The following is a 14,962-nucleotide window of genomic DNA, read 5'->3' on the forward strand; positions in this document are numbered from 1 at the left end:
GGATTTCAGGAAGAGGGAGCAACCTCTGAGGAGGCTTTTAGGTGTCACCTCTGACCTTCTCAGAAACAGCCCCAAGAAAATCCATAATTCAGTGATGAATGTCTAAAACATTTAGTTACCCAAACTCAGCTCAAGACAAATCAAGTGCAGGATGACAGTGTAATACCTTATTTCACAGAGAGTTTTCCAAAGAAAATCTTGTTAGTATTAAAAGATGACAGCAGGTCAGGCTTGTTGATGCATTTTATTGTGAGATGGGGGAGTCTGGTAAAAAACTAGAAAATGATCATGGTGTAACAAGGAACTTAAAAATGAAGAGTCAGATTTGTAACTTACATACATGAATACAGGAACAAATTGGCACAAAATGTTAAACATTGTTCCCAACACTGTTTATATAAGGTTATCCTAATTTGGCTTACTAAGGAAATGATAGTTTTATGGTTAGGCTATCTCTTAAAACTGCAGAGCATCATGCTATTAGTCACACAGTGAATTTCAAAATTTAAGAGTTTTATATTAAAAACTGGGTAAAGGTAAAATGACTTGATTGTAGTTGTAAAACTAATACATTCCCATTTAAATTCTGTTCTACAGTCTCAAGGCAAGTATAAATGTTAACATAACACTGTTAAATCAAATCTCAATGCAAGAGAACCAATTGCATCTCTACTTTAAATCTTATCAACTTTCCCAATTTTCATACTAAAATATATTATTGTATTAATACAAACTACAGTATTATACACTACAGTGTAATAAATAAAGAAATATAAAAATAAGACACATAAATATAAAAGTTTTCTAAAACTAAAAGTACATATGTCAGTAAGAAGGGTATTAATACTGCCAGATTTGAAGACATACAGTACAAAAATGTTGCACAGATCTATAAACTAAAAGAAATAAAATAATACTGATAGGTAAAAATCAGCTAATGTTGTTAATAAACTGGGTCCATAATAACTAACATTTGGAAACAGTTAGGAGCCAAATAACAATGGCATGTCCATGACAGAAATGCAAGTACATGGATAAAGTAGATTAGAAATTTCCCTTTCATTTCTGCAGAGAAATTCTGAAAGTCAATTAATGCAAAATGAATACTGAGGAATTAAAATATGAAATGTCCCAGTGTTTCAGTTTCTCTGACAGAGTCAGTGGTTTTAAGTTTTATTTTGGAATTTTGATAAAACAAATCAACAAATGCTAGTTATTGTAGGCCACACATTGAATGAAGGCTGGTTAGAGCCTTAAAAATACTGATAAATGGCACTTACAGCACACAGGTCTTGCTTAAGGCCAAAGGAGATACAAAGCTTCATATCATATCCTTCATATTTGTTACCATATACTCAAACACAATTACAAACACTGATTCTGAAGACTCTGCTGTCCTTACCAGTATTAACACTGTTAGTCCCTGCAATCAGAATGCAATGACAATCTCTTGAACTCCATTTTAAACCACACGAGTAAGAAACTTCATTTCTTCTACTGGCTGCTTTCTTAAGGCTAACAATACACTTTAAACGAGAATACACTCTACTCTGACATCTAAATATTAGAAATTACTACCTTCTAGATTGAATTTATAAAAGGTAGTTAGCACGATTTGGAACTGCATTATACTTCTCTGTGAAGGGAATTTTGTAGTGCAGAAGTTCTCATACTTTAAAAAAACATAATAAAATACTGAAGCGGATTCAGCATATGTTTACCAATAAAAAATTATAAAATTTCTCCCAATTGTACAGCTTAAGAATAAACCAACATAAGAGTGAAAATTAATACTGATAAAATGAAACAATGCCAGATGTTTAATCAGTTTTCTTTAACCTGTTAAATCTTTGCTTTCTGAGTCATTAAAGTTTTCTAATCTGCTTCATGTTACAAACTTGTCCCTAACTTTGAAAAATGCACGAAAAATTATTGGGTCTGAGGTTCAGGCACACCTGGATTTTTTTTTCTTTTTTGTATTTTGTATTTTTTTAAATTTTTACTTTACACAGTAGTGAACAGAAATCACAGTATACGGGTTACTGTGTTTCCATGAAAAGCATGTATAATATAGAACAAACTTCATTACCAATTAGAATTTATTTTCCTTCTAGAAAAACTATTAGGCTTCATTTGTTTTTTCTTCAGACACTTGCTCACTACCCTCACTTACTTTTTGTTCTAAGCTGCTCACGGGATTCACAGCTCCATCATCCTTCATGGCACCTTCAGTTTTTGCTCCTTCTCCTTCATTCTCTGCCTTTTCTCCTTCCTCTTCCTCCATCTCTACTTCCTCCTCCTCTTCCTCCTCCTCCTCCTCCACTTGTGGTTTTTCACATTCTTTTTCTTCCTGCAGTTCTTCTATCTCTTTATCCTCCTCCTCCTCTTCCTCTTTTTCACTGTCTTCATCTTCTTCCCTTGTCAAACTCTCTCTCTCATCTGAGTCGACCTGTGAGGGAGATGCCCTCACACCAACATGCTCACTCGTGAGGACCTCGGGTCCTGCTTCTTCCTGCTCTGTGCTATCACGTTCCTCTGCTTCTCTCTTGCAATAGGAGTAGCGGTGATTCATGTGTTGAGAGTAAGACCCAGAGTGTGAGAAACGCTTTCCACACTTGTCACATTGATAGGGCTTTTCTCCAGAATGTAATCGCATGTGTTCAATCAAATGATGTTTGTGTTTAAATGCCTTTTTACAGATTCCACACTCATGGGGTCTTTTACCTGCAAAGAAGAAGATAGCTATGAAATAAAATGGTGGTTTTAAGCAAATAAAATCCTAATAAAGCTTTTGAAGGCACTTCAGATTGTGGAAAGAATTATAGGCTCCTTTTTCAAAAACTGTCAGGTTCATCAACATACCTGTGTGTTCATATTTATGTCTCAATAATGAGCTACTCTTTTGGAATATCTTATCACACAAATCACAAGCATACATTCCATTTTCTGTCTTCCGCATTTTCTTTTTGGGTGGTGTAGAATCAGAGTCATTCTGATCCTCTACATTTGATACTCCTTCTGAGCTAGTGTCTTGCCTTTCATCCTAACGGGAAAAAAAGGGCGTAAGAAAATTTAATTTAAATTTAAAAGATATGAGAGACATAAATAAAAGTATAGGTTAAAAAACTACTTTGATTTATACTTTCAACAACTTGATCAAAGCAAGCACACTGCTTATCACTGCAAATGGGCTTCAACTGTGGGGTTAGAGGAGAGGTGGGGGCTGATGTAGATGAAGTGAGGTTGAGGACAATATAGTTATAACTGCAACAAAAACATATGGTCAACTGGAACTGAAAGGAAAGGACACCAAAAGGAAAAAAATTAAAATTTGTGGTAACAAAATTTACTTAGCTCCCTGTGATTCATTACTTCATGAGTAAGTTTCAGAAAATTTTAACTTATGAGTTTGTTAAATAATCACTAATATCTAACTGCATCCTTTACCTTCACCTTTTTATTCTGGGTTTCACTTTTTAAAATGACAGTTTGTAACAACCTGCTTGGTTCTAGAGAAAAATTCACTTTCCACTTTCTTTTTGTTCATTTCCAAAGTGTACAATATTTCTAAACTCAAAATTTTCCACTTAAATGTTAGAAAAAATATCACATTTTCCAAAAATTCTGACTGGTGTTTGTTAAAATAAATTTGTAATATTGATAAATAAATTACAGAAAGAAATGAGTCAAACTAGCATTTTACTAAACAGGTTTGGGATGAGAGCCTTTTTTTACCTGATTTCCATTTGGCTGGATCACTTTCAAGGGTGGTTCCTGGACTGCAGGGCTGACTGTAGTAGAGTATGTGTAAGCCACCTGGGGAATCAGAATAGTCTGCTTATTGGCAGCTAGTGCTCGCAAGCATGGAACACTGTTCTGGTCAGCAATGGCCACGATTGTGGGTAACTGGGCAGTAACTGTAGGTATAGCAATATTTATGGGGTTGGCACTTGGCGGGATTACATTTACAACTGGTTCTGAGTCTGTAATACAACTGTCCTTTTGTGGCTCCTTTTTTGCACAAGACAAGTTCAAGGGTTCTTCCTGGACAGAATAAACACTGTTGTGGTAAACACTAGTGATAGTTGACCTTTCCAATAATTCTCCCTGTTGCTTTGGTAGAGAAAGATCAAGAGGTTCTACTTGCGGCTCTTCTTGCGCACCTTCTGCTGTGTACAAGTAACCCTGTGTATTTCTGGATGAAGAAAGGTTTAGAGGTGATGGGGAGGATGTAATACTTCTGGAACCATTGATGGCTGATCCCGCTGGTAAAACTGGAGAGTTAGTTATCTTCAGAGGACTTGGCAGATTTATTGTGCTCTCCTGGGATTCATTTGTATTTGTAGATTGAGGCTGATCATTGTTCTTTGAAGAGATATTTATTTTGCCTTGTTCGGGAGAAGATGGTTCAGAAGACTGCACTGAAATCTGTCCAGCTTGCATCTTTTCAAACCACTTTTTTACTACATCCAGTGGTAGGTTTACTGAATCAGCAATTTTTGAGAGCTCTTCTGCACTTGGTTGTGCATTCAAAGCGTAATATGCTTTTAGAAGAGACAAAAGGTTCTTTAACGGTGGCTGACTGGGAGATAAATTGCCATCTCCAGAGCCTGATGAAGCAGAGGATTCAGGCTTCTCAGCTTCCGATGCTGGGAGTAGAGGAGGCTGAGCAGGCTGCTTTAGGTTATAGTGCTTTAATTCTGGAAGTGCATTAATATCTCCTGGACAATCATCACACAGAAGGCAAGTGCTATCGTTCACTCCTTCGAAGCTTTTGTCCTTCTCAGATTTAACAGTAAGATCTTCTGGTAACTTTTCACTTTTGCAACTGTTGTTTGGAACTGAATTTTCTTTTTTTAAATTTTGTGGAACAACTTGAAGTTGGCTAGGCTGCTCAAGACTGTAGTTAATAATAATTTTGGTTGTTCCATCTTGATCAACCAAAGGAAGACTGATGGCTGAAATAACAGAATGGCCACCTTGCTGTATGGATGAAGCACTGATTGTTTCTTGTTCTTTGGATGCAAGATTGGCTTGATTATTCTCCAAAACCTGCCTTATTACATTACCATCTACTGCCACTTTAAGTACATTCTGAATATCACTTAAATTGATACTTATGGGAGACACCAAACCAACTGTTGGCAGAACAACAGCTTGCACCACACCCTGAGGAGAACTGGTTGCCTGTAATGGGCCACCACCACTAAAAACCCCATTTTGTAAAGGGGTTGAACAGTTGATTCCTGAAGCTACCACTATGGGTTTGAATTCATAATCCACAGGTTCAGTTTTAATTTGGTTTACAGAAAGTTGTTCTTGAAGGGGTTTATTCTCTATCTTTTGCCGTATTTGTGGTCGTGTGGGACTGCCTGGTGATGCTGAAAGAGATGGTGAGGAACACTGAGATGTCTTGAGTCCTGTTCTTGGTCGCCCATTCACAGGCATCAAGCTGATACATTTCTTACTACTTATGTGTGAGCTATAGGAACCAGAATGGGAAAAACGTTTCTTGCAGTTTGGGCATTCATATGGCTTTTCTCCTAAACAACAACAAAAAAATACATATATATTTATAAATTTTTATGTATCAACATTATTCCTAAAACAAGCAATATCAATTTAAAAAGGAGTTACCATGAATACTTGTGATACAGTTTTTTTTAGAATCATTTTAAGTTCAAAACCCACATAAATATTATAAACACTAGTAAAACGTTAGTCTGAACTGCATGTGCTAACCGATATGGGAATCTTCTCTGCATATGTGTGTAATATTTCTGCTAACCTTTAAAACTTCAAATCATTCTCAAATACCCAAAATACATTACAACCTACTCTTCCAAGTATTTTTTTCTTATTCTGTTTCACCAGTGTATGTAATTTTCTATATTTCAATCTACTTAAGCACCTGTAGGAAAAACTAATACTAGAGGAAAGAAAAGTAAGTGAAATATCACATAAAACTTAAGTATGAATATCTCTGATTGTATTAATCATATAAATATCTCTTTCCCATATCTATAAGGTTTCCTTGAAAAGATCTTTCTCAATGGGAATAAAACTATAAATATAAGATACTTATATAAGCCTTGAATTATTAAACTTGACTTAGCCCCAGACATACAAGGCATTGTTCTTGTGGGTATGCAAAGCATCTTGGAGTTTCAATTTAGTGACAGTGGTTATAGTAACTTAATATATTTTTATATTAACACACAGATTATACTATGTTGGACAAATGCAGTATTTTTATGAATTGTTAGGAAAAACCCACAATGTTAAAGAAGCTTCTTGTTTATAGAGGCTGCCTTTCAAGTTGCTTCCCTAGACTTTCCAGGGGTACAAGGCATTTATGCTTCTTGGCCATTAGGGATAGTTGGGTAGAAAATTTTGAGAAACGCTGAGCTAAATGGGCTATGTCATACAACCCTAATTTTTTACGTATTAATTTGTTGTTATAGTTCATTAATTTATAAGTTAAAAGTTATAGACTATCAGTTTCAGAAATAAGACAGAAACCTCTGGGTTTTGTGTACTATTTATCCCTCGCACCTATTACAGTGCAGGTCACAAAGACGCATATTAAAACTTTTTAAAGATCAATGAATGGCTAACTACAGAATTATGAAGTGTAGTGATACTGATTTATCCACTCAATATCAAACTAAAGCTCTTCCTCTCCTCCTTTCTTTTTAAGAATTAAAATGAATGAAAAGCAATGAGAAAGTCAATGTAAGCTCTCCTAGTTATGTGACTGCATTGTTGTCAAGTTTTAAAAAAAATGAGGTGTTTTCTTAGAAATTTGACTCCTTGAAGAATCAGATATCAGGACTGGAAGGCATCTAAGAAGTCCCCTCGTACAGCCTCCTCCTTAATGAAGAGTTCACTTTATATCATCCTTGACACTGGCTCTTCTCTGTTGAAACTCCTTTATTAAGAGGAGGTTACTCTATGAAGACAGTCTAGTTTTGTCCTGCTGAGGCCCATGGATTTGAGTTCAGAGCCTAGGTCTGCCACATACTATTTTCTTAACTTTTCCAAGCCTTGGTGTTTTGGTGTGTAAATAAATTTAGATATACCCTCACTGGCTTGTTATAGCAGTTATATGAGATAACACAGTGAAACTCACTAAATGTGCTCTCACTAAATGTAGCAATTCTTTTAAAAAGCATTTCTAATGAGATATAGGTTCAGTCAGTTTAAGATAATGCCTACTTACTTCCCTGGACTAGTTTGCCCTTCTGATGCCACATAGAACAACCCTGACTTTTCTTCTACAAGCCAGACTTTCAAACTAATGAAGAGCTGTCATATGTACATACTTAAACATAGCTTAAACATATGGAGGTCCTTAAAACACTCATGGGACATGGCTTTTAGAATCCCCATCTGCTTGTTAACTCACCTCTGGAAATTCTACAGTTTATCAATGTCTTTCCAATAGGGTGCCTGAAATGTGATTCAATATTCAAAATGCATCAGATGAAAATTTCCAGGAATGGTAAAACAAGGGATATGGTCTAGCATATCTCTATTTAACATTTTTAAATTATTTGATAGCACTTTTAGATGAGCTACATGTTTGTTCTCTAACTCTCTTGATTCTCTTACTAGGAAAATAAGCATCTATAATATAGTTTATTGTTATCTTTACAAACAGGAAGGTAGATAAGCACAATGGGTAGGGCAATGGCTTCGGAGTCAGGATGTCTACATCAGAGCCCCAGCTTTGTCATGCATTAGTTGACTATGGACAAGTTAATTAAGCTCTCTGAGACTATTTTTCTCACCAGTAAAAAAGGAGGAGATAGTAGCATCTACCTCATAGGATTATTGTGAGAACTATATAAGTTAATACATACAAATAATTAGAATGTGGCTGTACATAGTTAAGTGTTTAATACATGCTAGTTATCATTATTGTTGGGAATTACTCTAATATTTTATTGTTAGAAAGAAAAGTCTGTAGAACAATTATTCTAAAGCCAAAGTCACTATGTTTGTTAGAAAACTCCTACTTTCTAACTTCATAGTTTTATGATGTATAGCTAAAGTACATCACTTAATTTATCAATTTAGGCTAGCATTTGTAACTACTAAACCCTGGGTGTGACATCAGGAAGTTGTGCTGCTCAAAGTTAGATGGAATATCAATACTGAGGTTTGTTTTTTTTTTTTTTTAATGGCTGAGATGGGTGCTTGGTTGCATCTAATGTAAAAATTTTCCAGGCTAAAATTTCTATAAGGCCATGGAACAAACCCAAGTTATTTTCTGGGGAGGATCATAGCCCATGTGCACGTGCTATTTTGTCTCACCTCCGAGTGGAGGTGTGGTGGCCTCCTCCTTGTTACAGCTTAACTCTCACACGCAGAGTTCAAATGATGGTTGACACATGACTCTGCAGAAGTCTCATTTTATGGGTGTCAGAAGACAGGAACAATCAGAATAATTTTAGTGAGTATAATTGAGGACCATGATCCTTAATACCTTTTAAAAGTTTACTGAAGGATACAGAAGTCATCCATTATTAGATACTTTAAATAGTGCTTTTAACACCACCTATGGTGAAGGGCCAGTTGTTGTTTTCATTTTTTGTTTTCAATTTCCAAACTACTGTACACCAATACTGTGTAAAATAGAATGAAATTGTCACAGCACTGTCTTGATCTATAACATTTCTAAATGCTTCCTCTCATTTCTTTATTTAAAGAACTGGTAACAACTAGCTTGCAGATTGCTACCAGTCCTGGGGTAACAATACACCTGCTCGACATTTGGAATAAAACAAGCCATCAGAGGGCTGTAGACATGGATTGTTCAAGTAGCCACCCTGGAGAAATGCTTTTTCCTAATTGCACTTTGGTGAAATATCACTGGACTGTGTTGAAGAACCTTATTTTAAAAAGAAAACCCTCTCAAATTCTCCACCCTATTAAGTATATTTCTGAGGATGATATAAATTGTATTTTGCTCTTTCTTCTTTATGATGCTTCAAGGAACAAGTTTCTCTACAGACTTATTATCAGGAAAAGGTGTGCTTTTGCTAGCAACATATTCCTTTCACTTACGGACACTATGGTCTTGGTTACCATTTTACTTTCTTAACTTTATTTTTCTTATATATTTTAAATTAAAATTTTTTGCTGTATTAAAGGTATACAAGCCTCATATTAAGTAATTTTAAGAACAAGACAGATATTAATATGTAAAGAATGAACACTGCAGAGTTCTGTGTTCCATGACATGGCCCAAATCTGCATTAGCTTTTTTTTTTTAAGATTTTGAAATTAATTTTTAGAGAGAGGAAGGGAGAGGGGGGAGAGAGAAATACTGATGTGAGAGCGAGACATTCATCATGCTTCCTCTCAGGCTGTGGAATTGAGCTTCAAATCGCTCCAGCATGTGCCCTGACCTGAAATCCAGGAACCTTTTGGTGCATGGCAATGAGGCCCAACCAACTGAGCTACATCGTCCAGAGCTGCATAGCTTTTTAAGTAGCAGTAGCATACTGTTAGCTTAGATAAAGCTGTTTTTAAAAATTTTATTTTTGTTTAAAATATTATAGATGTCCCTTTTTCTCCCCAATGACCCGTTCCACCCTGTCCCTTCTCCCTCCCCAGTACCTCTCCCCACCATTGTCCATGTCCTTGGGTTGTGCATATATGCATATGAATTCTTTGGTTACTCTTTCCCCCTCCACCCACCTGCCCTCCTCCATCCCTCTGACATTCATCAGTCTCATCTATGCTTCCATGTCATTGAATCTATTCTGTTCATCAGTTTATTAAGTTCTTTAGATTCCACGTATAAGCAAGATAAAGCTCTTGACCATCCAAACTCCTAAAATTTTTCTGTAGGTACTATAGACCATAGCTCCCTATTTATTACTTGACTGAGACTGACTGCTGAATATCAGTGAAGGATCCTGTGATTAAATATTAACTTGCTTCCAGATCTGTATTATTATCTTTGGTATGAGCCATGCTTCCCAGTTTTGGATAATCTATAGATCTGATAAATTAGATCTAATACACAACTGCAATAGGACCATATGACATTCACTTTGTACATGAATCTTACTCTAAGCTTTATTTTCCTTCCTTTACTCAATTTCAATATTTAAAAAAGCTCTCCCAAATTAGTTGTATGTCTATCAACAACTTCAAATCGCCTCTGGTAGTAAGGGAGGTTTATTAAAAATATATTATTGATATGAAAACAAGTGTTAAGAAATAGGATCCTGTGGCAGGCTGCATAAAGACAACCTCTACTTTCCAGAAACTGTGTGAAAATAAATATTTTTGTAAGAATCTTGGTTTGAGGATTTTTAAGTGATAACTTATTTAGCCTCCAATGAGCAATGTAGTAAAACTTCCAGAACTTTTGAAGTTCCAAAATAAAATACTGGTATCACAAACCACCCCTCAGAAAGCTACCCAACTGTATTCTTTTTGTAGGATGATGTTTGTAAAATGTAAATGTTAATACAATAATTTTCACAAAATAAGCAATGTGATTTGTTAGCTAATAATTTTTTCATTAAAATTACTTAAATCTAAAATTGTGTATCAAAATTAATCAGGAGACTAATATTTCACAGTGCAATGTGGGGTGCTAAGTTTTTTGTATAGCTTTTGTTCAAGTAGAGCCTCTGAAGAAATGCAAATATAGCTATCTTTGTTTTTATGATTCTAAAAGAGACATAACACTTTTACCATATAATAATATTCATTTTGTAAATATTTAGAAAATGATGTGAAATAGGAAGGTGAAATGATGGGGAGATCCATTTTTCTTTTCAGTTCTCATGAATACTTCAGTTCCCTCTCCCCTCATGCTGCCCTCCCTTGCTGACTGCACGTCACCTTTCAGCATTTCCTATCTGGAGTTCCATTTCTACTTCTCTCTTGTAAACAACTTCATCTCCTCATTTCCTTTCGCAAACTGTACCTCTATACCCTTTATCATTATCTTGTTAACTGTGCAAAAGAGGCCATAAAATTAGCATTCATCAGAAAGCTGACGTGTGTTTAGGTTGTGCTTCTTGTTAAGACATGTATTTTGAAAAGGAAATTTTGTGTGGGTCATACAATATTAACTTGATATACTTTAATATTATTGATTTTTTTGTTAATTCTCATCTGAGAATATTTTTCTCCCATTGCTTTTCAGAGAGCATGGAAGGGAGGGAGGGGGAAGAGGAGAGGAGAGAAAGGAGAGAGAGAGAGAGAAAGAGAGAGGGAGAGAGGGAGGGAGGGAGGGAGGGAGGAGGGGGGAGGGAGGGAGGGAGGGAGGAAGGGAGGAAGGGAGGGAGGGAGGGAGGGAGGGAGGGAGGAAGGGAGGAAGGGAGGAAGGGAGGAAGGGAGAGAAACATCAATGTGAGAGAGACACATCGACTGCTTGCCTCCTGCACATGCTTGGACCAGGGCAGGGAGTGAACCTGCAACCCAGGTACATGCCCTTGATCGGGAATTAAACTTGTGATCCTTCGGTGCATGGGCCGAAGTTCTAAACACTGAGCCACACTGTCCAGGGCAACTTGATATACTTTAGTCAAAGATTAAAACTCTAATAAAGTACCATTTATAAACAGAAAATTTTTCCGGATTCATCTGTATCGTACAAGAAAAGCAAGGAGTTTCTAATCATATGTGTACATTACATGTTATAATATTTATTTCCATGTTTGCTATAATATTCAAGGTGTAGAAAGATAATAAATATTTACCACTGTGGATTCTTAAGTGCTCTTTTAGATGGTGTTTGTATTTGAAAGCTTTTCCACATTCAGTGCACTTGAATTTACGATTACCTCCAGACTGCGTCACATGTCTCTGAAAGAAAAAATTGGAATTTTAAAGCAAAAAAAAAAAAAGCTTTAGACATAAAGAACATCCAATCTGCTAAAAGTAATGTTCTGGTGATTATTTTGTTTCTTAAATGCCTCAAATTATAGCAGTCACAAAAACCTAACACTTGAAATACTACCAAAAGGAGAGTGATAGTGGGAACAGAATTTTGACATAGAGAAAAATCTCCACTTCTAATTTAAAGTATCAGAATCATACGTTATTAAGCAATATAGTATTTAGCAAAAATAATATATACTTTACTAGGAACTGGAGAGATAATCTAGTTTGCACTCTAATTTATAGATAAAGAAATCGAGGTCAAGAACATTCAGTAATCTGTCTAAAGCAGTTACTCGATAGAAGAACAAGGTCTCCTGAACAGGAGATAAGGTCAGGTGTTTTTCAGTATTTTATCCTGGCTCTTATATGTTTGATATTTCTAAATTGTACTTTAATTTGATGATTTAAATAAGTCCATCTTTTCCAGACAAATAAGGATTATTATAATAGCTTTCTGTTTCATTTATCAAATCTCCATTTTATATATTTCAAATATATTCAATACCCTTAATCTTAGAAAAACACTCTGAGCTTGAAAATACCTAACTCTGTGAATATGGGGGCCCGGGATACAAAAGTGTTAAGAACTTATGGAAACAAGTTTCTGAGACACAGCTATTTCCTTCACAGTCGCTGTCTGGAGGAACTGTACAGACTTCTTGTTTCAAAACGGCAACCTCTTCTTAAACTATCTCCCATATCTTACTTTGTGTTATAAAACTCTTCTAAGTAAAAAACAACAACACTCCCACCCTCAAAAAACCCCAAACAAACACTGCTTGAATTGAATCGAATTCTCTCATAAACCTCCAAAGGATTCCCATCAAGCCTTGAATTAAGATTCTGAGTCTACAGATTCCAAGTTCATGGGCCCTGAGTTTACAGGCTTATTCTTTACCAGTTCTCTAAAAGTTCCTGCCTCAGTCATTTACTGAGTCTGTTTTCTGCACGTATATTGCTCTTCTCTCTCTCCTTGCTTTGATTTATACTATTCCTTATTTCTAGGCTATGTTTCTCTTTAATTATGACTTTTAAGATTCCACCTATCTTTCAAAGGTTTAACTCGTACTACTTGCTCACCCTAACTGGAATCTCCTTTCTTTTGTCTTCCACGTAGGAAGGAAAGAAAATATGTACTTACTATCTATCAGGCCCTACTTCACTCAAACCCATGGCTTTAAATACAGAATATATGGTGACAGTTTCCAAATTTATATCTTTAGATCTCTCTCTTCAACTCCAGACTCTTATCACTAATTCCTTCCTTGATATTCCTTGACATTGGAAAGTGATAGGCATCTATTAATATGAATAATACTAAACTTTTAATTTCTCTCCTGAAAATCAGCTCCTCCTCTAGTGTTTCATATCTTTGTGAATAACACCCTCATTTATTTGATTGTTGCTTAGGCCCTGAACTTCGGAATAATCCTTGAACCCTCTCTTTTTCTTATATCCTTTCCCTTTTCATCAGCAAGCCAAATGAATACATCCTGAATTCAATATTCCTCATTAGGTGATGTTTGTCACTACCACTGAGTTTAAAGCCACCAACCACCCCTGGCCTAGATTATAGCAATAGCATCTCCCTGCTTCCATTTTTGTCTCTCTTGACCTATTCTCTACCCAACAGCCAGTGTTCCCTTAAAAAAAAAAAAAAAAAAAAAAAGTTAAAATTCAATATCCTTCAAAGGCTTCCCTATCACATTTTGGAATAAAATCAAAAGTCTTTATCATGGCCTATCCAAGGAGCTACATCATCTGCCTCCCCATGTCTCCCCATACCTCCCTGGCCTCACCTTCTTTCTCACCCTTTGTTAACACTGGTCTCCTGACTGTTCTTTGGTGATGTCTGGCAGGTTTCTGCCTCAAGGCCTATTCATGCTTCAGTCTGTTCCCTATGAGTGGCATGTCCTTCCCCAATAATTCCATGATTGGCTTCTTCATTTCACTCAGGTCTTAGTTCAGATGGCACGTTCTCAGAAAGGTCTCACTACTCTCTAAACAGCAGCTTTCATCACTTTCCATCCTCTTAACTCTATTTTTCTTAATACTACCTGCTTTTATATTTTATATCTGTTTTATATCACCTATTAATAATACAGGGTGGTGCAAAAGTAGGTTTTCAGTTGTTCATCTGGAAAATACAATAATTAATAAATAATAATACAAGCATAAACTGTGTTTTGCATACTCACAACTGTAAACCTACTTTTGTCCCACCCTGTATACATCCCCTACTGTCTGAGACATTGCTCATCTTTTTCACTTTTGTGAAACACCTAGAACAGGGCCTAACACATAATAGAAACTCAAATATTTGTTGAATGAATAAGTGAATAAGACATGGAAATGCTTACCTTTAAGTTGTGGCATGATTTTCAAAGGCCAAAATGCTAGACATTCTACCCTTTTAGTTTGCTGCCTCATAATCTAAATTGTTTCCAAGACCTCCCAATTATATTACCTCACTTTATTTGTCCCCACATTTATTACAACTCCTTTCTGACTTCAGTCGAACCTCACACTTTATATATAACGCCTACTACCTTTGCACCTGTTAGAAAAATCATCAAAAAGAGGGTTCCATGCTCATCAGAGATCTTACAAGTTGCTTTTATAATGGCATCTCCTGCTTTCACCACCAGCTCTATCTGTCCTTTGGAAATCCTTTCCTTTGACAAAGGCCCCTGATATAAAGAGTATATGGGGGCAGCAGTTGCAGGATGGACCTGCTCCCCAAATGTCATGCAAATAGACTCCTTTCCCAAGGCCCATCTATACTGTGGTTAGGTCAGGGCTCTTAACATAAAAAGAGCACTCGTCTGTATTGTCCCTAATAAGACTATAATAGGGGCAGATGGTAAACAGATGGTGTTTGTCTATAGTAGTTACTTCTTTGCATCTGTTTGCTCCTTCTTTTGGCTTTCTCTCCCATTTCAAGTGCTTCTTCACAGACTTAACCATTAACCTATCCAAGACAATCTTGGTCCTATAGTTCCTGACTTACCAGTCCCCAACCCCCAATCTTATTTCATGAGTACTG

The 14,962-nt window shown here is 36.1% G+C and overlaps 1 protein-coding gene across 12 annotated transcripts in view; it reads right to left on the minus strand.

The window, feature by feature from the left end:
• Positions 1-225: 225 nt before the first annotated feature.
• ZEB1 (zinc finger E-box binding homeobox 1) overlaps positions 226-14,962 on the minus strand; it is a 199,741-nt gene continuing 185,004 nt past the window's right edge. For all 12 annotated transcript variants that reach the window (XM_081132023.1, XM_081132021.1, XM_081132025.1 and 9 more), the window contains 4 exons: positions 11,733-11,838; positions 3,736-5,543; positions 2,863-3,043; positions 226-2,724 (listed from right to left, as the gene is read on the minus strand). In XM_081132023.1, coding sequence (XP_080988149.1) covers positions 2,123-2,724; positions 2,863-3,043; positions 3,736-5,543; positions 11,733-11,838 — 2,697 coding nt within the window. In that variant the 3' untranslated portion in view covers positions 226-2,122. The remainder of the gene's footprint in view (positions 2,725-2,862; positions 3,044-3,735; positions 5,544-11,732; positions 11,839-14,962) is intronic.

This window comes from Miniopterus schreibersii (assembly GCF_964146895.1).
Source record: "Miniopterus schreibersii genome assembly, chromosome: 1".
Taxonomy (NCBI): Eukaryota; Metazoa; Chordata; class Mammalia; order Chiroptera; family Miniopteridae; genus Miniopterus; species Miniopterus schreibersii.